General features: G+C 59.7%; 1 protein-coding gene across 7 annotated transcripts in view; it reads right to left on the bottom strand.

The window, feature by feature from the left end:
* Window positions 1-58: 58 nt before the first annotated feature.
* The window catches only part of TET3 (tet methylcytosine dioxygenase 3), a 32,827-nt gene continuing 16,395 nt past the window's right edge, over window positions 59-16,490 (bottom strand). For 5 of the 7 annotated variants that reach the window (XM_075074634.1, XM_075074635.1, XM_075074636.1 and 2 more), the window contains 9 exons: window positions 13,490-15,701; window positions 11,165-11,255; window positions 10,706-10,799; window positions 10,056-10,264; window positions 9,771-9,921; window positions 9,200-9,289; window positions 8,942-9,079; window positions 8,224-8,560; window positions 59-7,855 (listed from right to left, as the gene is read on the bottom strand). In XM_075074634.1, coding sequence (XP_074930735.1) covers window positions 6,123-7,855; window positions 8,224-8,560; window positions 8,942-9,079; window positions 9,200-9,289; window positions 9,771-9,921; window positions 10,056-10,264; window positions 10,706-10,799; window positions 11,165-11,255; window positions 13,490-15,701 — 5,055 coding nt within the window. In that variant the 3' untranslated portion in view covers window positions 59-6,122. The remainder of the gene's footprint in view (window positions 7,856-8,223; window positions 8,561-8,941; window positions 9,080-9,199; window positions 9,290-9,770; window positions 9,922-10,055; window positions 10,265-10,705; window positions 10,800-11,164; window positions 11,256-13,489; window positions 15,702-16,490) is intronic. The other 2 variants (XR_012657395.1, XM_075074638.1) reach the window with 2 other exon arrangements.

Here is a 16,490-nt window from a genome sequence, read left to right as displayed (position 1 = left end):
ACACCCCCCCCGCCCCATACAGCCCCCCAGCAGGAAATGGAAAGCCAGGGGCCACATGTTGAGTGCAAAAAATAAATATAAAATTTATTAAAACACCCACAATATTTTAAAGATATCAGGAATAATACATTTCACGGCCCAGGCGGCCGCGTGTAACTTAGAATAAAATACAAATTAAAAAAAAAAAACAAAAACCGAAAACAAAACAACAACAAAACAAAAAAAAAAAACAAAACCAAAACTGGGGAAGAAGGGAAAGGATCCAAACTTGCAATTTTTAGGCATCCTAAAAAATAAATTTACCAAAACACTGGGGGAAGGGAAAAATAAAAGGGTGTTAAGGGGGAAAGAAAAAAAAACAAGCCACAAAGAGGGGGAAAAAGAAAAAAAAGGGAAAATTATACAAAATAAAATTATCAGCATAAATTTACTGTCCTAGAAGTATCTACAGTTTAATACACATTAATCCTATTGCCTTGAGACATGGGAAAAAAATCTACCGGTCCTCGATCCGCCCCGGATAAAAACTTCATTTCAAGTAACCACAGTCCCGAGCCGACCAAGAAATCTTCAAGTGTGAATTTTTCGGAACCGCCAGGACACCCCTGCGGTGCCCCCCTTCCGCCTGCCGCCGTCCCACCTCCCCTCCTCAATTAGCCCAAAAAATAAAACAAACCCAAAAAAAAAAAACCCAAAAAAGCACCCCAACAACAACAAAAAAAAGCCAAAAATACCCCCCCCGCCTCTGACTGAATTCCCAACTCCGAGAAGAAACGGCGCTTTATTTTAAAATTTTGAATTGTTACTTTTAATTTTGCGCCGCGGTGCAAAAACCGACCGGCAAAAAAGAAGAAAAAAAAATTTGCTCCTGGAATAAAACTGAGGCTGAAATTACGGCGGTTTGAACTCCCTGAAGGATGCAGAAAAATGGGGTGGGGGGGGACCAAACCTGGGCGGAAAGGGATAAAGGAGCGAGAGGGAAAACAAATTAAGGAAGAAACACCGCTGCGAAAGGATCCCTGATTTCGGAAAGATTCGCCCCGGTTTCGCTCGCCTTCGCTGCCACGGCGCCGTGGGGGGCTTTGGGGGCGGGTGGGGTTTGAGGTATTTGCCTTGGTTTGGGGGGGCACAGGGGAGCTGCTGCCCCGGCGCTGACGGGAAGCCAAAGGGAAAGAAAGTAGCACCAATAAAACCCCCAAAAAATGGAAAAAAAAATTTAAAAAGGGGAAAAAAAGGGAAAAGAAAGAGTCGGGCAGAAGCGGGATGCCCGGCTGAGCCCTCGCTGCGGGGGAGACACCGGTGATTTGGGGAGGGGAATGAGGCTGAGGGAGCTTGGGGGAGCGCGGTGCCGAGCGCGGTGCCGAGCGCGGTGCCGCGCGCCGGTGGGCACGGGGCCCGGGCGCCGCAGTGGGGTACGGTGCCGGGAGGGCGGCCCTGCAGTGGGGACATGCGGTGGGCACCGGCACCTCGTGCCAGGCTCGTAGGTGGGGTCCTGCGCACTGTACGTGTGCACCGTGCTCCGGCCCCGCGGTGAAGTGCTGTGCCCAAGCGTCAGGTGCCAGGGCACCGTGTCCGTGCACGGTGGGTGAGCACCGTGCCCATGCACCGTATCTGCGGCGCATGCCCAAGCACCGTGTCCAAGCACCAAGTCCATGCACCATGCCCTTGCACCGTGCTCGAGCACCCTCTCCGTGCCCATGCACCCTGTCCGTGCACCATCCCCGAGCACCGTGACCGTGCCGTGCACCACAGCTGTGCACGGTGCCCGCGCACCGTGGCTGCGCACCCTGCCCGAGCACCGTACCCACATACCATGCCCTCGTGCTGCGCACATGCACCGTGCATGTACAACACACCCAGGCGCCGGGCTGAGCACCCTGCCCGAGCACCGTGTCCGGGCACCGCGTCCAAGCACCACGTTCGCACACCCTGGCTGAGCACCATGATCACACACTGCATCCAAGCACCGCGGCCGAGCACCATGTTCACGCATCGTGGCTGAGCACTGTATCCACGCACCACATCTGAGCACCGCGGCCGAGCACCATGATCGAGCACTGTGCTGAGCATCGCAGCCAAGCACCATGTCTACGCACCGTGACTGAGCACCGCGGACGAGCACCACGTTCACACATCACGGCCAGGCACCACGTCCACGGTGCGTGGCCAAGCACTGTGCCCAAGCACCATGTCCACACACCACATCTGAGCACCGTGGTTGAGTGCCGTGCCTGAGCACCACAGCCACAGCGCATGGCCAAGCACCGTGCCCGAGCACCGTGTCCACGCACCATGTCTAAGCACCACAGCAGGGCACCGCGCCCGAGCACCACGTCCATGCACCGCGATCGAGCACCATGGACAAGCACCATGTTCACACACCACGTCCGAGCACCATGTCCACGATGCGTGGCCGAGCACCGCGCCCGAGCACCGCGTCCACGCACCGTGTCCAAGCACCGTGGTTGAGCACCATGTTCACACATCCTGGCCAAGCACCGCGTCCACACGCCGTGTCCAAGCACCACATCCACGAAGTGTGGCCGAGCACCATGTCCATGACACGTGGCCGAGCACCATGTCCAAGCACCGCGGTCGAGCACCATGGCCGAGCACCACGTCCACGATGCGTGGCCGAGCACCATGCCCGAGCACCATTTCCACGCACCACGTCCAAGCACCGTGGCCAAGCACCACGTTCACACATCCTGGCCGAGCGTCGCGCCCACAGATCACATCCGAGCACCGTCCCCCCCCGCACCGCCTCGTCCAAGCATCACACCCGCACACGGCTCTCCTGCTGGCAGCCCAGCCCCGCACCGGAGGGGAACGGCTCCACCGCGAGACGGTCGGCGGGACGATTCTGACACGGCACTGATTTCAATTTGCATAAACCCAACCCGGCACGCTTCGAGCTGTCGCTCCGGAAAAGTAAACTTCCTTCTCAACGACATTGCTTTTTTGTTTGTTTTTTTTTGTTTGTTTTTTTTTTTTTTTCTTGGTTCCCTAGTTTCGTATATACATTAGTAGCACCTCAGCGAGATGGAATCAGGCAGAAGCGTGATACAGTTTGTTAAAACACCATAGCACCGTTTTTATTAGAAGATTTCATTTAATAAAAATATGCCTTATAGAGCCCACAAAGCATACTCCAGTATTAAAAGGAAAAAAATCAGCAATTGAGGCACCTCAGGGATTCTGGTTTCCTTCTCCTTCCCGTGCCTCGTCCCGAGAGTGTCGAGATGGGGGGGGGGGGAACCCCGAAACGTGTCCCCCCCATTCCCCACCCGAGGCAAAGCATCATGGCTGGAAAAACCGAAGTGGGACAGCAGGAGCCCACTGGGGCTCCCCACGCCGAGCTCTCCCCAGGGTTTCTATCACGGGCGTTGTTCTAGCGCCGTTGTGGCCACGACCTGCTGCAAAATTAGGTCCCCATCCCACCCCGAAGCGATTAAAAACATCCCGTTCCCACCCCACCCCCATCACCGAGTCCCCCTTAATGCCGCGACCCCCCTGGCTTCGGCACGGGTGGGACGAGCGCGGCCGCCGGGACGGGTAAAGGAAAAGATTTTGCTTGAAAAACAGCCTCTCAGCAGCAAGGGGTAAAGAGCTGTGCATAGATTTCTAGTTTTCGTAGAAGAAGTCTGAAGCGTGCTAATTTTTAATGACTGAGATTTGAGGTAGGTTAGACGTTATGTAGTGTAAAAACGTGAGACTGCAGCAGTTCTCGCTCCCCGACCCACGGCGCCGGCATCTCCCCGCTTACCCGGGTTGAACCCGCCGGAGCCAACGCCGCGCCGGACTGAACCCCCTCCCTGCACCAAAATAAAACCTCCGAGGAAGCAGGACTTAGACAGGTTACACGGACCCTCGCCTTCTCCAAACGCACCCCTTTTCCTCCCGACTCTACACCCATCCAGGCGAAGCTCGCAAGGCACCCCCGCCACGACAGTCAGACCAGACCCCGGGCGATGCGAACCGGGGCCGGCACCCGAATCCGGCCCCGCCGAACGCCGCTGCCAAGGATCAGCCGGGTCCCCTTTTCGCCCTCCCGAACCACAGCGACACGTCGGGTCCCCACGCTGGAACTGGCATCGCCCACGGGCATCCCTAAAATCTGACTTGCCATCGACTCTTACAATCCTGATATGCTATTGGGTATTTATAAGAAAAGCGGTAATAGCTTGTTGAGTTTCCTTGTCAAATATACGCAACTTTACAGATTACAGGGGAAAAAAAAAAAAAAAATTAATTATGAAGGACGGACAAAGCATGTTAAATATTCTGCCAGTATTTACAGTTCTCCCACAATAATCTTGTTTAAAACATACTGCTTTCAAGTTGTTGGGGGGGGGAGGAAAGAGGGAAGTTGTTTTTTAAGTTTCGCTTTCGTTTTTAAATCTAGGTGAAAGTGCTTTTAAAAAAATTCTTTCCCTATTTACAGGTTTAAAATCAGACCAAGTAAATGTTCAGGCTGTTTTACCGAGATCCTGCTGATCCGTGCCAGTGCGCAAGGAAGGAGGGTGACAGTAAACACAAGGTGATTTCTGCACGGTGACGGCGTCGGCTCTGGCTCGCTGGCTCTCCAAAAGGCACCTGAAAGTGCAAAAGCAACGACCCCGGGGACGCCGGCACCCGGATTCGGCCACACTGCCCTCCCGGCGAGCCGCAGGGGAGCTCGCCCGCCCGCCCGCCTGCCCCGGCACGGCTTCGGCATCGGGGGCGGGCGGAAAGTCTCGACTGAGATTGTTTGAAAAGCACCACGCGGTTGTTGTCATCGTTGGGTTATTTGTTGGGTATTTGTTTTGTTTTGTTTTGCGGGAAGAACGGCGATCCATAGGAAGGAGGGATGGCACCCGGGGAGAGAAAAAGCACCGAGCCCCGGCGGCGCTCGCCGCCACGCCGGCTCGCCGGCGCCAGCGGGGAAGGAGGACCGGCGGGGGTTTTGGCCAGCCAAGTCTTGGGATTCGCTCTTCCCAGAGCCGATCGCACGGAGAAAGTCCCCCGGAGACTGAAAGCACCAGACTTTAGCAACAGTGATGTACAGAGAGCAACACTAGCTATTCACAGTTTGGGGTTGGTTTGTGTTCTTTTTCCTGTTTTTGTATTTTCTTTTCCTCTTTTTCTTTTTATCCTGTCGGCTCCTTTAGAGATGCCGCCGCCGTCGCTCTCCCTGCGGCCACCAGCAAAGCAGCCCCCAGGTCCGAGCGCGGCACCCTGGCAGCGGCAGTCCCCGGCCCAGGCGTGTCCTGAGGTCTCCGGCGCCGGGAAAGGCGCCGGCTCACTCCGTCCCGGCGGAGCGATCCCGCCGGCGGCAAGGAGCTGAGCAAAGACACGCCGTCCCAGGGCATCCCGCTCACAAGCGGGTCTCCCGTCGCTGTAAGAAAGGACTCCTCGAGTTGTAAAATAGGTATTTTGAGGTCCTCAGGGAAAAAAATAATCGGATGTTGAGCATGTCCGGCTGACAGTAACGCACACGATCCCGCCAGCCCCACGCGCCGGAGCTGGAGGGAGTCACCTCTTGCCTTTAAGCTGGTTTGGTGTTTGGGTTGTTTCTTGTTTTTGTTTAGGGTTTCTTTTTTTTTTCGATGTTGGCTTCTTTTTCGAAGATCGGCTTCGTCGTTGTCGTCAGAGTAAAAAATAAAATAAAATAAAATCCAATAAATAGGTATTTTTAAGTGGAATTAAAAACCTCTCCTTTGCGAAAGGACGCTATAAACTTCTCCCTCCGTTCGCACGGCGCACGAGGCTAGGTTAAAAAAACGCGGAGATATAAATATGAGATTACCGAAAAGCGTCAAACAGCATCATTCCTCTTTTTTTCTTTTTTCTTTTTTTTTTTTTTTTAACGAGTTTTACTTAGGTTGCCAACTCCTCGCCAAGCGCAGCTCTCCGACGGCGTGCACCCGCACCGGCTCCGCTGTTTCCGAGCGTGCGTGTTGGGTCCACTTTCTGTGGGTTGGTTCTTTTTGTTGTTGTTATTGTGTTTTGCTTCGTTTTTTGTCTATTTATATTTTTTTTTCTTCTCCCCCATGCCCAGGGAGAAAGCACCACGAAGCAACGCCAGGCTCCGGCGCTGCCGAGGGTTGAGGTAAGATGGGGCCACGGCGGTTGCCTCCGTCTCAGATCCAGCGGCTGTAGGGGCCCGTCACCTTGGTGTAGGCGTAGGAGGACACAGTGATGGCGGAGTTGGTGGGGATGGCCACCGCCTGCCGCGTGGGGACCGAGTCTCTCCTCTCCTTGCTGGGCGCCTCGGTCGCCAACGCGCCGCCCCACTTGCGTTTCTTGGCGAAGGCTTTGGCGTCCGGCGGGAGACCCAGGCGCGCCGCCTCCTCTTGCCGGGCCCGAGCCCGCTCCGCCAGCTGCTTCATCTTGGCCTCCCACAACGCCAGGCCGTGGTTGGGCTGGTTCAAGTTCTTGTGTTGGTAGAAGACCAGGGAGATGCGGGTGGGGTGGCAGCGGTTGGGTTTCTTCAGTGGGGTGGTGGCGTGGAGCTCGCGGCGGGCGCACTCGATGAGGATGGAGCCGTGGGCAGGCGCCACGGCCACCCCACCGATGTTCTCATCTAGGAAGTTGTGCTCGCTGTCTGACCACTCTTCCTCCTCTTCCTCCTCCTCCTCCTCCTCCTCCTCTTCCTCCTCTTCCTTCACCGCCTTCTCCGGCAGATCCTCCTCCAGGCCGAAGGGGTCCCATGGCTTCTCCCGGCGGGTTCCCGCCACCCCCTTCTCGCCCACCACCGCCTCCCACGGCTTCTCCGGCAGCCCCGGGCTGGGCGCTGGCGTCCTCTGCTCCTCCACCTTCACCGAGCCCCACGGCTCCTCCGGGAAGCTGGGCAGCCCTGGCAGGGCCGAGCCGAAACCCAGCGGCCCCAGCAGGCTCGAGGTGCCGGTGCCGGCCAGCGCTGCCTCCCCCAGCTTGCAGGGGCTCCACGGTTTCGGCAGCAAGCCCGAGCCGTGCGCCGCCACCGCCGCTTCTCCCGCCAGGACGTTGGGCCACTGCTTCTCTGGCGGCGGCAAGCGTGCGGCGGCGTCGAAGGCGCTCAGCTTCTCCCGCCCGCCCGAGCCCGGCGCCAGGGCTCTCCACGAGCCCTCCGCCGTGCTAGTCCTCTCAGGGGAAGACGTGCCCCGGGATGCTTTGAAGGGACTCCACCGCTGCTCCGGCCCCACGCCGCGCGCCGGGATGGCCGGCAAGGCTAAGCTGGCGCCAGGCACGGCTGCCGCGCCGGGAAGGGGCTCGATGGTGGGTGGAGGGTCCGGGGGCTCCTGCTTGATGGGCCGGCTGCCAAAACAGTTCTGTGCAAACGGCAGCGCCTCCTCCGAGCCCAAGCTAGTCCTGTGCGCCCCGGCCACCGCTGCTTTCTGCTGGCTGGCGTAGCGGTTAGCCCGCTCATAGGTGCGCTGGTGATGGTTTTTGCTCCGGACGCTGTGCGGGATGGGCTCGGGGAAATCGGCGTTCCCGTAGGCGTGGTTGAGGTTCTCCTGCAACGCCGGGACGTCGGGCTTCTTCTCGTAGCCGTTGCTCACCCAGCTGCTCCCACCCCTCTCAGGTGCCCCGTAATTCAGAAACTGCGAGGGGAACATGTGGTTGCTGGAAAAACCGTAATACCCGAAGGAGGGAAGCGCGAACTTGGAGTGAAACCCGTTCACGGAAGGCAGATTGGGCTGTGCATAGTAGGAATGGTAAGAGTAAACACTGTTCATGCTGTATGGGTCGGAGGGCCGGCAGCTCCCTAGCACCGAGTAGCTCTCCACCACCGCGTTGCCGTTGTACTTGAAGGCGTTGTAATGGCTCTGCGGCTCCACCTTGATGGAAGGTTTCAGCGGCTGCGGGGGCAGCCCGCTTTTCAACGCCATACCTGCAGGCACAGCACACACACAGCCCCCGTGACCCGCCAGCCGAGGAAACTGCCGGTGGGGAGCGAGGACCCCAAAAACTCGGCCAGACTCAAAAATCCCACAGTGATGGGCTCAGCGGCCGAGTGCAGAGATCAGCATCGCCTGGTGCGCCGGCACCGATTCGCACCCATGCTCTGGGCTGTGGTGAGAGCTCCCCACTGCACCGCAGCACGGGGAAAAACCCAGGTGCCACAGAAATGCCATCCTGCATCCCAACACGCCGAGCGCTCAGTGCCGCCAGCCCGAGACAGCCCCCAGCCGCATCCCCATCCCCTCCCGCTTTTTCCAGATGCTCGGGGCCGCGGGACCTTGGCTCTGCCCCTGTTACCTGCGTTTTGCTGGAGCGCGGGTAGCTCGAGCGCTTCCTGCTTTATCTTCTCCGGCGTCATCAGCTTCTCTTTCTGCAGCTTCTTCTTCTCCGCGGCGGCCTTCTTCGCTTCCAGCTGCCTCTGCCGGCAGGACTTGGCGGGCTCGGGCAGCTTGCGGACCTCGCGGGGGAAGGATGTGAGCACCTGGATGGCCCCGCTGCCCACCTTGGCGTTTTGGTTCTCCTCACTGCCAAACTCATCTGTGCTGGACATCTTGTAGAGGGGGAGGACATGCAGTTGCTCATCTTCAGGGATTTTCCCCACCACACGATTGTCTTCCTTTGTCAGCGTGCAGACCTAGGGGAGCACAGGGTGCCATCAGCGGGATGCTGCTGGATGTGGCCCATGTGGGACAGGAGCAAAACCTCCTCCTTATTCCCCGCATCGATGTGAAGCCATGCCAGCCTGGCATCCCCCCCAGCCTGCACCAGTTCCCAGCCAGCGTTCAGAAACCTCCTGCAGGGTTTAGGTCAGACAAAAGCAAACGCACAGTCCCTATTAGCACCGTGCTTTCGTCTAGCTGGGGCGGCTTCAGCACCCCACAGACCTGAATGGTTTCATTTGAGGTGTGCGAACACCGAGGAGCTGGAGTCATGCAGGTAGGACGGCTGGGGACAGCAGGGACTTGAGTGGCTCAAAAAGGAGCGTCTCGAAAAGCCCCGCCGGGCACCTGCTTACCACCGTGCAGCCGTTGTAGAGGTTATGCTGATCTTTGTGAGCATGAGCGCAGAAGTCCATGCACGCCGTCACTCCCGAGAACGGCCTCCCCTCCTTCAAGCCCAGCCGGCAGTCTATCGCTACGTCCTCGTTGGTAACCTGGCAGGAGGAGGAGAGGGCTCCGGTTATCCGAAATCTCCTACGCACCACGACCCCGCACCCGCTCCTGCCTGCCACCAGGCCGGCGTGTGCCGAAGGGGACGAGCAGGCGGCCGGTACCTGGTTTTGGTAGGCTTGCGGCGCCAGCCTCTTGTAAAGCGGAGCAACCTCGGTGGCCAAGTCCTGAAAGCTTTTCCGGAGCAGCTCTTCCTGTGGTAGGGAAAAGAAGAGGACATCACCCAGGATTTTCAGCAGTGGGGATGGAATTGGAGGCAGAGCCCCCGCAACGCCACGTGGCGCCCAACCCTTCCCACAGTGTCCCTCACTGCACAAAGCATGCGGCTTAAATTCCTGGTGAGGTTTTGGCCTCCAGCCCCAGCACCTGTTTTGCTTTCTCTTGCTTGACCCATGAGCTGCCTGGCATCTTCCCCGGCGTTTCTAGAGAGATCCCATTCGTGCCACCCCACACCGGCACTTGCTGTCGCACCAGAAGTCCCAACTCTGGGACACCGAGGCAAGCCGGCCCTCTGGTTCACCAGGTTGGCTTTCTTTCCCCCATCTCCCATCTCAAAAATCCCACAATGAATCCTATTTTCAGGCTTCCCCCATTGTAAAATTTGGAGCTGGGGGTAAAAGGAGGTCCGCACCCACAGCCCCACTGGTGCTGCCCTGCTCCGCCCGCGTCACCCACCTCTTTGGGATTGTCCCCCACCAGCCTGAACTTGCGGGGAGTTTTGCTCCGGGCGTATTTGCAGCCATTAAAATACATGCTCCAAGAGCAGCCGAAGGAGAAGGAAGCGCCGCAGGTGTTGGGGTCCTTGCCTTGGCATGCGCAGGTCCGGCTGCGGGAGGGACACCGCAGAGGAGCGTCAGCCGCCGGTGCAGTGACGGCAGCTCCGAAAACAGGGGGGACCCCCCCCACAACCCCTTCCCACCCTGCTTTCCCGAACCGGACCGGCAGCGCGGTGTGACTTACTCATCATTCAAGCCGCAGCGGCGGCTGGTGGGGTTGCCGTACTTGGTGAGGGTGTCGGTGAGCTCCTGGTACAGCGTGTCACCCAGCGTGCGGGGGATGCCCTCCCAGGCCAGTATCAGGATGATGATGACAGCGTTCTGGCAGTGGTGGCCAGCCCGGTGCCGCACCAGGCACAGCAGCTTCTCCTCTTGGTTGTGTCTCCGGATCACCTGGAAAACAGAGGTGCCAAGTCTGACCGCTCCAATGGCAAAAACCTCCTGGGATGGGGAGGACCTCAAAAGGGGGTCCTGGCTGATTTCCACAGCACCCTGTGGGGATTTGGGGGGGCAGAGCTCTGGGGGGTCCCATAGTTGCATTCACCCCCATGGGTTTTGGGCACCGGGGAGTGGACGTGCCCAGCGCAGGGGCTGCAGGCACAGACGTGCCATTCGGCGGGTGCCAAGGCTGGGAAGCCCCGTGGAGTTTCCCCGGGGGTGGCTGCTTCTCTCGCTTCCTCCTTGCCAGCCGCAGATTGAGCGTCCCACCCCTGCCCGCTCCAGCTGCCGTCGGCGGGGGGACCTCCTTGTCCCCCAGGCAGGGAGGGGACCGGCATGAGCATTACCCAGGGCGGGGATCCGAGGGGACATGAGAGCCAGGGCACAGGCACTCACCCACTTGGCGATGGGGCAGCCCCGGGAGCTCTTCCCCTCCTTCCCCGTGTAGATGACCTTCTCGATGCGGATGGCCTTGCCCTTCTCGCCATACCTGCCAGGGGAGAGGCATCAGCGCTGCTCGCCCCCACCACACTCACAAGTACCCCACTCGCCTTCACAAATCCCCCACTCACCCTCACGAGCCCCAACGCACTCCCATGGGACCCCTCATAGACACCCACTTGCCCTCATAGGACCCCTCACAAGCCCCAGTTCTCCCTCATGGGCTCCCTCACCTTCATGGTGAAGGTGGGCTCCGCTCACCTTCACAGGACCCCACTCGCCATTACAGACCCCTCGTGGGACCCCACTTGCCCTCATGGGACCCCTCAGAAGCCCCTCCTCACCCTCACAAGCCCCCCCTCACCCTCACAGCCCCCCCCCCAGGACGGGACGGTATGGGGCAAGGGCCCTTACCGCTCCTCCATGAGCTCCCTGATGGATGCCACGGTGGGTCCCGAGCCCAGGTGGGTGTAATACGGCCCCTCATCCTTCTCCACAATTTGCTCTGCAGAGGCAGAAGGGGAAAGAGGTTTGGGGGTTTGCATCTCCACCAGCTGCCCCAAAGGATACTAAACCCCCCAATTCAGCACTTTTGCACCAAAAATCAAAGGTTCCTCGATGGCGTTTCCCCCTACACGCACCGGGGAAGGGAAGCCACAATTAGGGCATTGTTAAACAGTCCGGCAGCTCCACTTCATTTTCAGCTCCCAGCACTAAAATGCCACTGGGGAACAAGGGGACGGGTGCTCAGACCCTTTGGGGATCCAAAAACCTCCCCAAGGGACCACAGCCCCTCCGAGCATCCCGGCAGCAACTGCAGCTCCATCCCAGCAGAGGGGATTTACGAGGTCGCCCGAGCGCGGTGCATTTTGATGAGCTCTGCCGAGAAGAAGCGATTAGTAGCGCTGGCGGGCGATTCGGCATACAAACCCCTGTTCTCATCCCCGGCCACCCTGCTCCCCGCCAGCTCCCACCCTGGGCACCTGTCTGGCCCTGCTCACCGGGACCAGCCCAGCCGGATGCTGCCAAAACCATCATGGGATGATTTTGGGGCTGAAAACTACTGCTGCCTGCTTTTAGGCTTAGCTGGAAGATTTGGGGATGCTCCGAGCTGGCTGAGCCTGTGCAAGGAAGGAGCTGCTGAATGGGAGAGAGGCTGAAGGATGCTCAAGATACAGGAGAAGGATGCTGGGGCTACAGCCCTGCAAGCAACACCCCCCTGCAGCAGCAAACCCCTCGGCGCTTTTAGGGCACGAAGGTGCCGGCGCAGGAAGCAAAGGATGCTCCGGGCAGCCACGGCGGCACAGGGGTCAATCCCCGGCGTGGGGGGATGCTCAAACGCCGCCAGGTGGGATGCATCCGGCGCGACGGCCGGGTCTGATTTGTCTTTCCATCTCTCTGCTCTCATCGGCCTGATTTTCATTCCCGTCATGTCTAACTGGCTGGGCGCCAGGGCGAGGAGAAAGCCGGGCTCAGCTGGGCTGCAGCTGTCCAGACAGAGATCAATACGGGACACGCAGCGAAGGCTGATTTTATTACAGCCTCTAACAGCACAGGCACCTAATAAAGCACCGAGCCCGGACTCCTACTTAATTGCTTTCTCTCACAGCTTTTCCTTGAGAAAATGGGAGAGAGGTGGCAGGGGGGCAATCCCCCCTCTCCTAGCCCCCAAACCACGCTGCAGAAGAAAAAGCAACCTGGATCTTTTCCTGGCACCGTGGAGCGAAACTCCGAGATCAGTTTGAGTGGCTCCAGAAAAGCCTTTCATTCTCTCCGTGCTGTTTGGGCTAATTACTGCTGCCATGTACAAGCAAATAAATAAATAGATAAATAATCATAAGCCCCGCTAATAAAGTGCATGCGGCTTGTGCTTGGGCTGAGGCCACCTTTCCCAGCGGCACAGAGGTTCGTTTTTCTGGCTGGATGCCCCAAATCCTCACCCTGCTAAAGTCTAAATTTAGCTCTGGTCTAAATTTTGGGGAGGGATGATCCAATTCCCAGCACTCAAATGGAGTTGGACCGCAGGGTCCAGGTGGGAGATCTCTAGCACTTGCTGCAAAGTCTAACAAATGCCAACACACCCACCCCCCCACCCCCCCACCCCCCGCCCAAAAAAACCCCAACCCTACCAAAAAACCTCCCCAACCCAAGGGTTTGGAGCCTTTTCAATGCATCCCAGTGGGATCAGCCACGGACCAACCCAGCATCCCAGCAGCAAACACAGCTCTGGGCATCAGCACGCATGCCAAGACAAAGTCTGTGTTACTTGGAGCAACCCAAACCAGCTAATTTGGCTTAAAATAGCGGGAATAACCAGGCGAGCTGGGCTTTAGGTGGGTTTCGGTGCTGGGGAAACTGTGGGCCCCTCTCTGGGATTTAGCTGAGTGGTTTAGCAGAGGCAAAATCCAACAGCACTTTGGTTTTGCAGCGCTTCTAACCCACACTGGCACAGCCAGGTCAGCGGCGGTGCCACCCCCGCGGTGCCACGGTGGTCGCTTGGCGTTTGCCACCGACCGTGAAAATAAGAGGGGAGAAGAGAAAGCAAAAGAGGGCTCCGCAGCATCGGGGTTCTGCTGTGCGAGCGCCGCATCCCCCCAAAAAGCGGGGGGCTTTGCCAGCACCACGGCATCGCTCTGTTATTTACCCAGGGCAATCCCAGCCTGCAAAGCCACCTCCTCAAAATGCCACTCCGGGGCTCGCCGCCACCCCAGTAATCCCCTGGCACGGCCGCTAGCTCACCGACGCAGTCGCAGGTGGGGAACTCCGCTTGTGCCCGCTTGGCCGGGGTGTCCAGGAGGCTTTTGGTTGGCGTGTCCAGGTATTTCAGCGGCGACTCCAAAAAGCCGCTCAGGGTTGGCGTCAGCGGCACCTCGTCCTTGGTGGGTGTCCCGTCGGCGTCATCCGCGTCCGGGTTTTGGCTTTCCTCAGAGTAAAAGCACGTGGTTGACACCACGGTGATAGCACCAGAAGACTCGATTTTGATCTGTTTCGGGGACCGGGCGGTGAAGGGGGCCTCCGAAAGCGGACCCTTCCCCGGCGAGAATGAAAAGCTTTTGGGTCCGGCTTGGGGAGCGCTGCTTGAAGCCGGGGCGGTGGCGGGGGCGGCGGGGGGCACTTGCGGGGCTGGTGCCGGGGCCCCTGGCAGCTCGGCAGCCCCGGGGGCGAGCGGGGCAGGTGTCTCGGGGGGCTGCAGGTTGAAATTCTCCCCGAATTCAGCTTCAAATTGCCGGATGAGCTCTTCCAGCTTGTCATCCACCACAATGGGAGTTGGGGCAGCCGGTGCTTCCTCTGAGCCGGTCAAGCCCACCGGCACCGGGTGAATTTGGGGGCCCCCCCTGGGGGCACCCCTTTCCTGAGAGTCGGGAGCCGGGGGGCCGCCGTCGAGGGGTTTCGGTGGCGGGGGGTGAGCTGTGGGCAGGGGTAGTGCAACAGGCTGGAGCGGGAAGGCAGGCGGCGGCGGCGGTTCGGTCTGCATCTCTTCAGCGGGGGGTTCGGCGGGCGCCCGAAACCCCTCCAGGCTGATCTGCCAGAGGGGCAGGAAGAGCGGTTGTGAGTCCTTCTGCTTTGCCTTCTTGATCTGCACTTGTTTACGGAGCGGTTTGGCCGGGGGGAGCTTTTCAGGCGGCGTTTTCTTCTTCTTCTCTTTGGCCTGCTTTTCGAAGGGCTTGGGGGGCACGGCCGGAGCACCAGGAGCCCACCAGCCGCTCGGCCGATCCGGGGGTGCCGCCACCGCTGCTGCCAGGCTTTGCTCAAGGAAGAGGCTGCGCTTGTGGTGGAGATGCTGCTGCAGGACCAGCTGCGTCTTCTTGTGCAGGTCGGGCTCCGGCGGTGCCGGTGGCAAATGGGGGCCGGCCAGCGCATCCTTGCTGGGTGTTCGTTCGGGGGGCTCTGTTTTAGGCGCAGTCACTTTGCCAGCCGTCGCTTCAGGTCTCTTGAAAGCTGCCTTGATGTAGTCGTCGGTGTTACCCAGCAGCTGCTCCAGCTCTGCCATGGGGTCTCCAACCCCCGCCGCCCCCTCGGCCTCCAGCCCCCAGGCCGCCGCGAAGCCCCCCCGGGGAGGCGCCACGCCAAAAAACGGCTCCGGCGCCACTCCCGGCTCTGGCGGATAACGGGGCTCGTCCCCTCGCTGCCATGTGGCCCCCGGCGGGGCCAGGGGGCTGGGGCCGAAGGGGGCGGCGGGAGGTGGCGGTGGCGGTGGCGGGGGGGGCTGGCCATCGCCGGCAGGCTGGGGGAGAGCGGCCGAGAGCTGCGTCAGGGCTTCGATGGCTATGGCAGTCTGCAGGCTGATGTTCTTCTCCTTGGCGATGGTCAACGCGCTTTGGGAAAAGGGGAGGCCGTCGGGCGGGCACGGCTCAACGGTCTCAGGCACCGGCTGGGGGTCGATAGCACCTTCCTGGGGGGGTGGCGGGGGGTTGGCGGCAGCGGCGCGGGGCCGCGGCGACGTCGGCTCTTCACCGAGAGCCGTCTTGATCTTCTGCTCCAGCCATTCCAGGTAGTCGGGACACTCGGGGCCATCACAGTTGCAGTTGGGGGGCTTCACGCCGTGCTTGGCCAAAGCCAGGGCGGCCTTGAGGGCGTGCAGGTCCTCCCCCCGCGGCACGCCGTCCGCTGCGCTCAGCCCACCCCGGCTCATCTCCGAGTCGAACTTCTCGTACAGCAGCGACGGCGAACCGGAGGGCAGTAGCCGGTAGGAGGAAACGGCTTCGGCCACCGCCGAAAAGGCCACCAGGTTCCTGACGTCTTCCAAGTGGGCTTTACCCGCGGCGGGCAGCTGGCCCGGCGACCAGCTGCTTGGCTCCATCAGCGCGGTGCCCCCCGCCTCCGGCCGGCCCCCATTCGCCAGGCTGAGCCCGCTGCCCTCGTTCAGCTGCCTTTCTTCGACATAATTAACTGGCCCTTCTTCCATTTGGCTTCTGCTGGGTCCATCAACCGGGTCGCCCGCCAAACCTGTCTGCGAGGAGGGAGAGAGGAGAGACGTGAGCATCCCCTGCCACAACCCATGTGCCATCATCCCCCACCCTATTTTCTCCCTTTTATTTTTTATTTCCCCCTTTCCCCATCTCTTTTTCTGACCCAGATGATGAAGACGCAAACGAGCCACGCGAAAAAATAATCACCACCGGCAAAACCACGCGGGTTTTGCCCGGCTGCGTAAGAAGCAGCTCAGCTCGAAATGTGGCCGGTTTCCACCGCGCCAGCCCCGTGCCGCCCACGTCCCCACCCCACCACCCACTTTCGAAATTGCTCATGGAACAGTTCGGGATTTCCATCGCCCGCCGAGGGCGAGATGTGGTGGGGTAGGATGGGGAGGGCGTCCCCAGCTCCAGAGACACAGTTTACACCGACGAAGGAAGGAGCATGGGGAGAAAAGGGGGGTTTTTTTGGACCCATGCCCAAAGCAAACATCCTGGCCGGGAGAAGCCGTCCTTCGCCGGGGGCCGCATCACGGCAGGAAGCCGCCGAGTTGGCTACGCCGGTGCCAGGGGCGGCGCGGGGATGCTTTCACCTCGAATAACCCGGCGTCTGTATCAACACGGCTGGCCAGGGCCCCCGGCAACGCCGAGCTAGAGCACTGGCGTCCAGAAAAACCGGCTGTGTGCCAAGAAGAGACCAAAACCATTAGAGCCTTCCATGCCGACGCGAGGCGGCGGCACCCAGGGAGCCCATCACCCCGGTGTCTGGGCTTGTGCGCGCTGGTTGAGACCCTCCAAGGTGTATTGCCAGGGATGGGAGGGGTCTT

The sequence above is a fragment of the Phalacrocorax aristotelis genome, chromosome 24, assembly GCF_949628215.1.
Source record: "Phalacrocorax aristotelis chromosome 24, bGulAri2.1, whole genome shotgun sequence".
Taxonomy (NCBI): domain Eukaryota; kingdom Metazoa; phylum Chordata; class Aves; order Suliformes; family Phalacrocoracidae; genus Phalacrocorax; species Phalacrocorax aristotelis.
The sequence above is the reverse complement of the archived record's forward strand: the minus strand, read 5'-3'. Positions and strand labels throughout refer to the sequence as shown.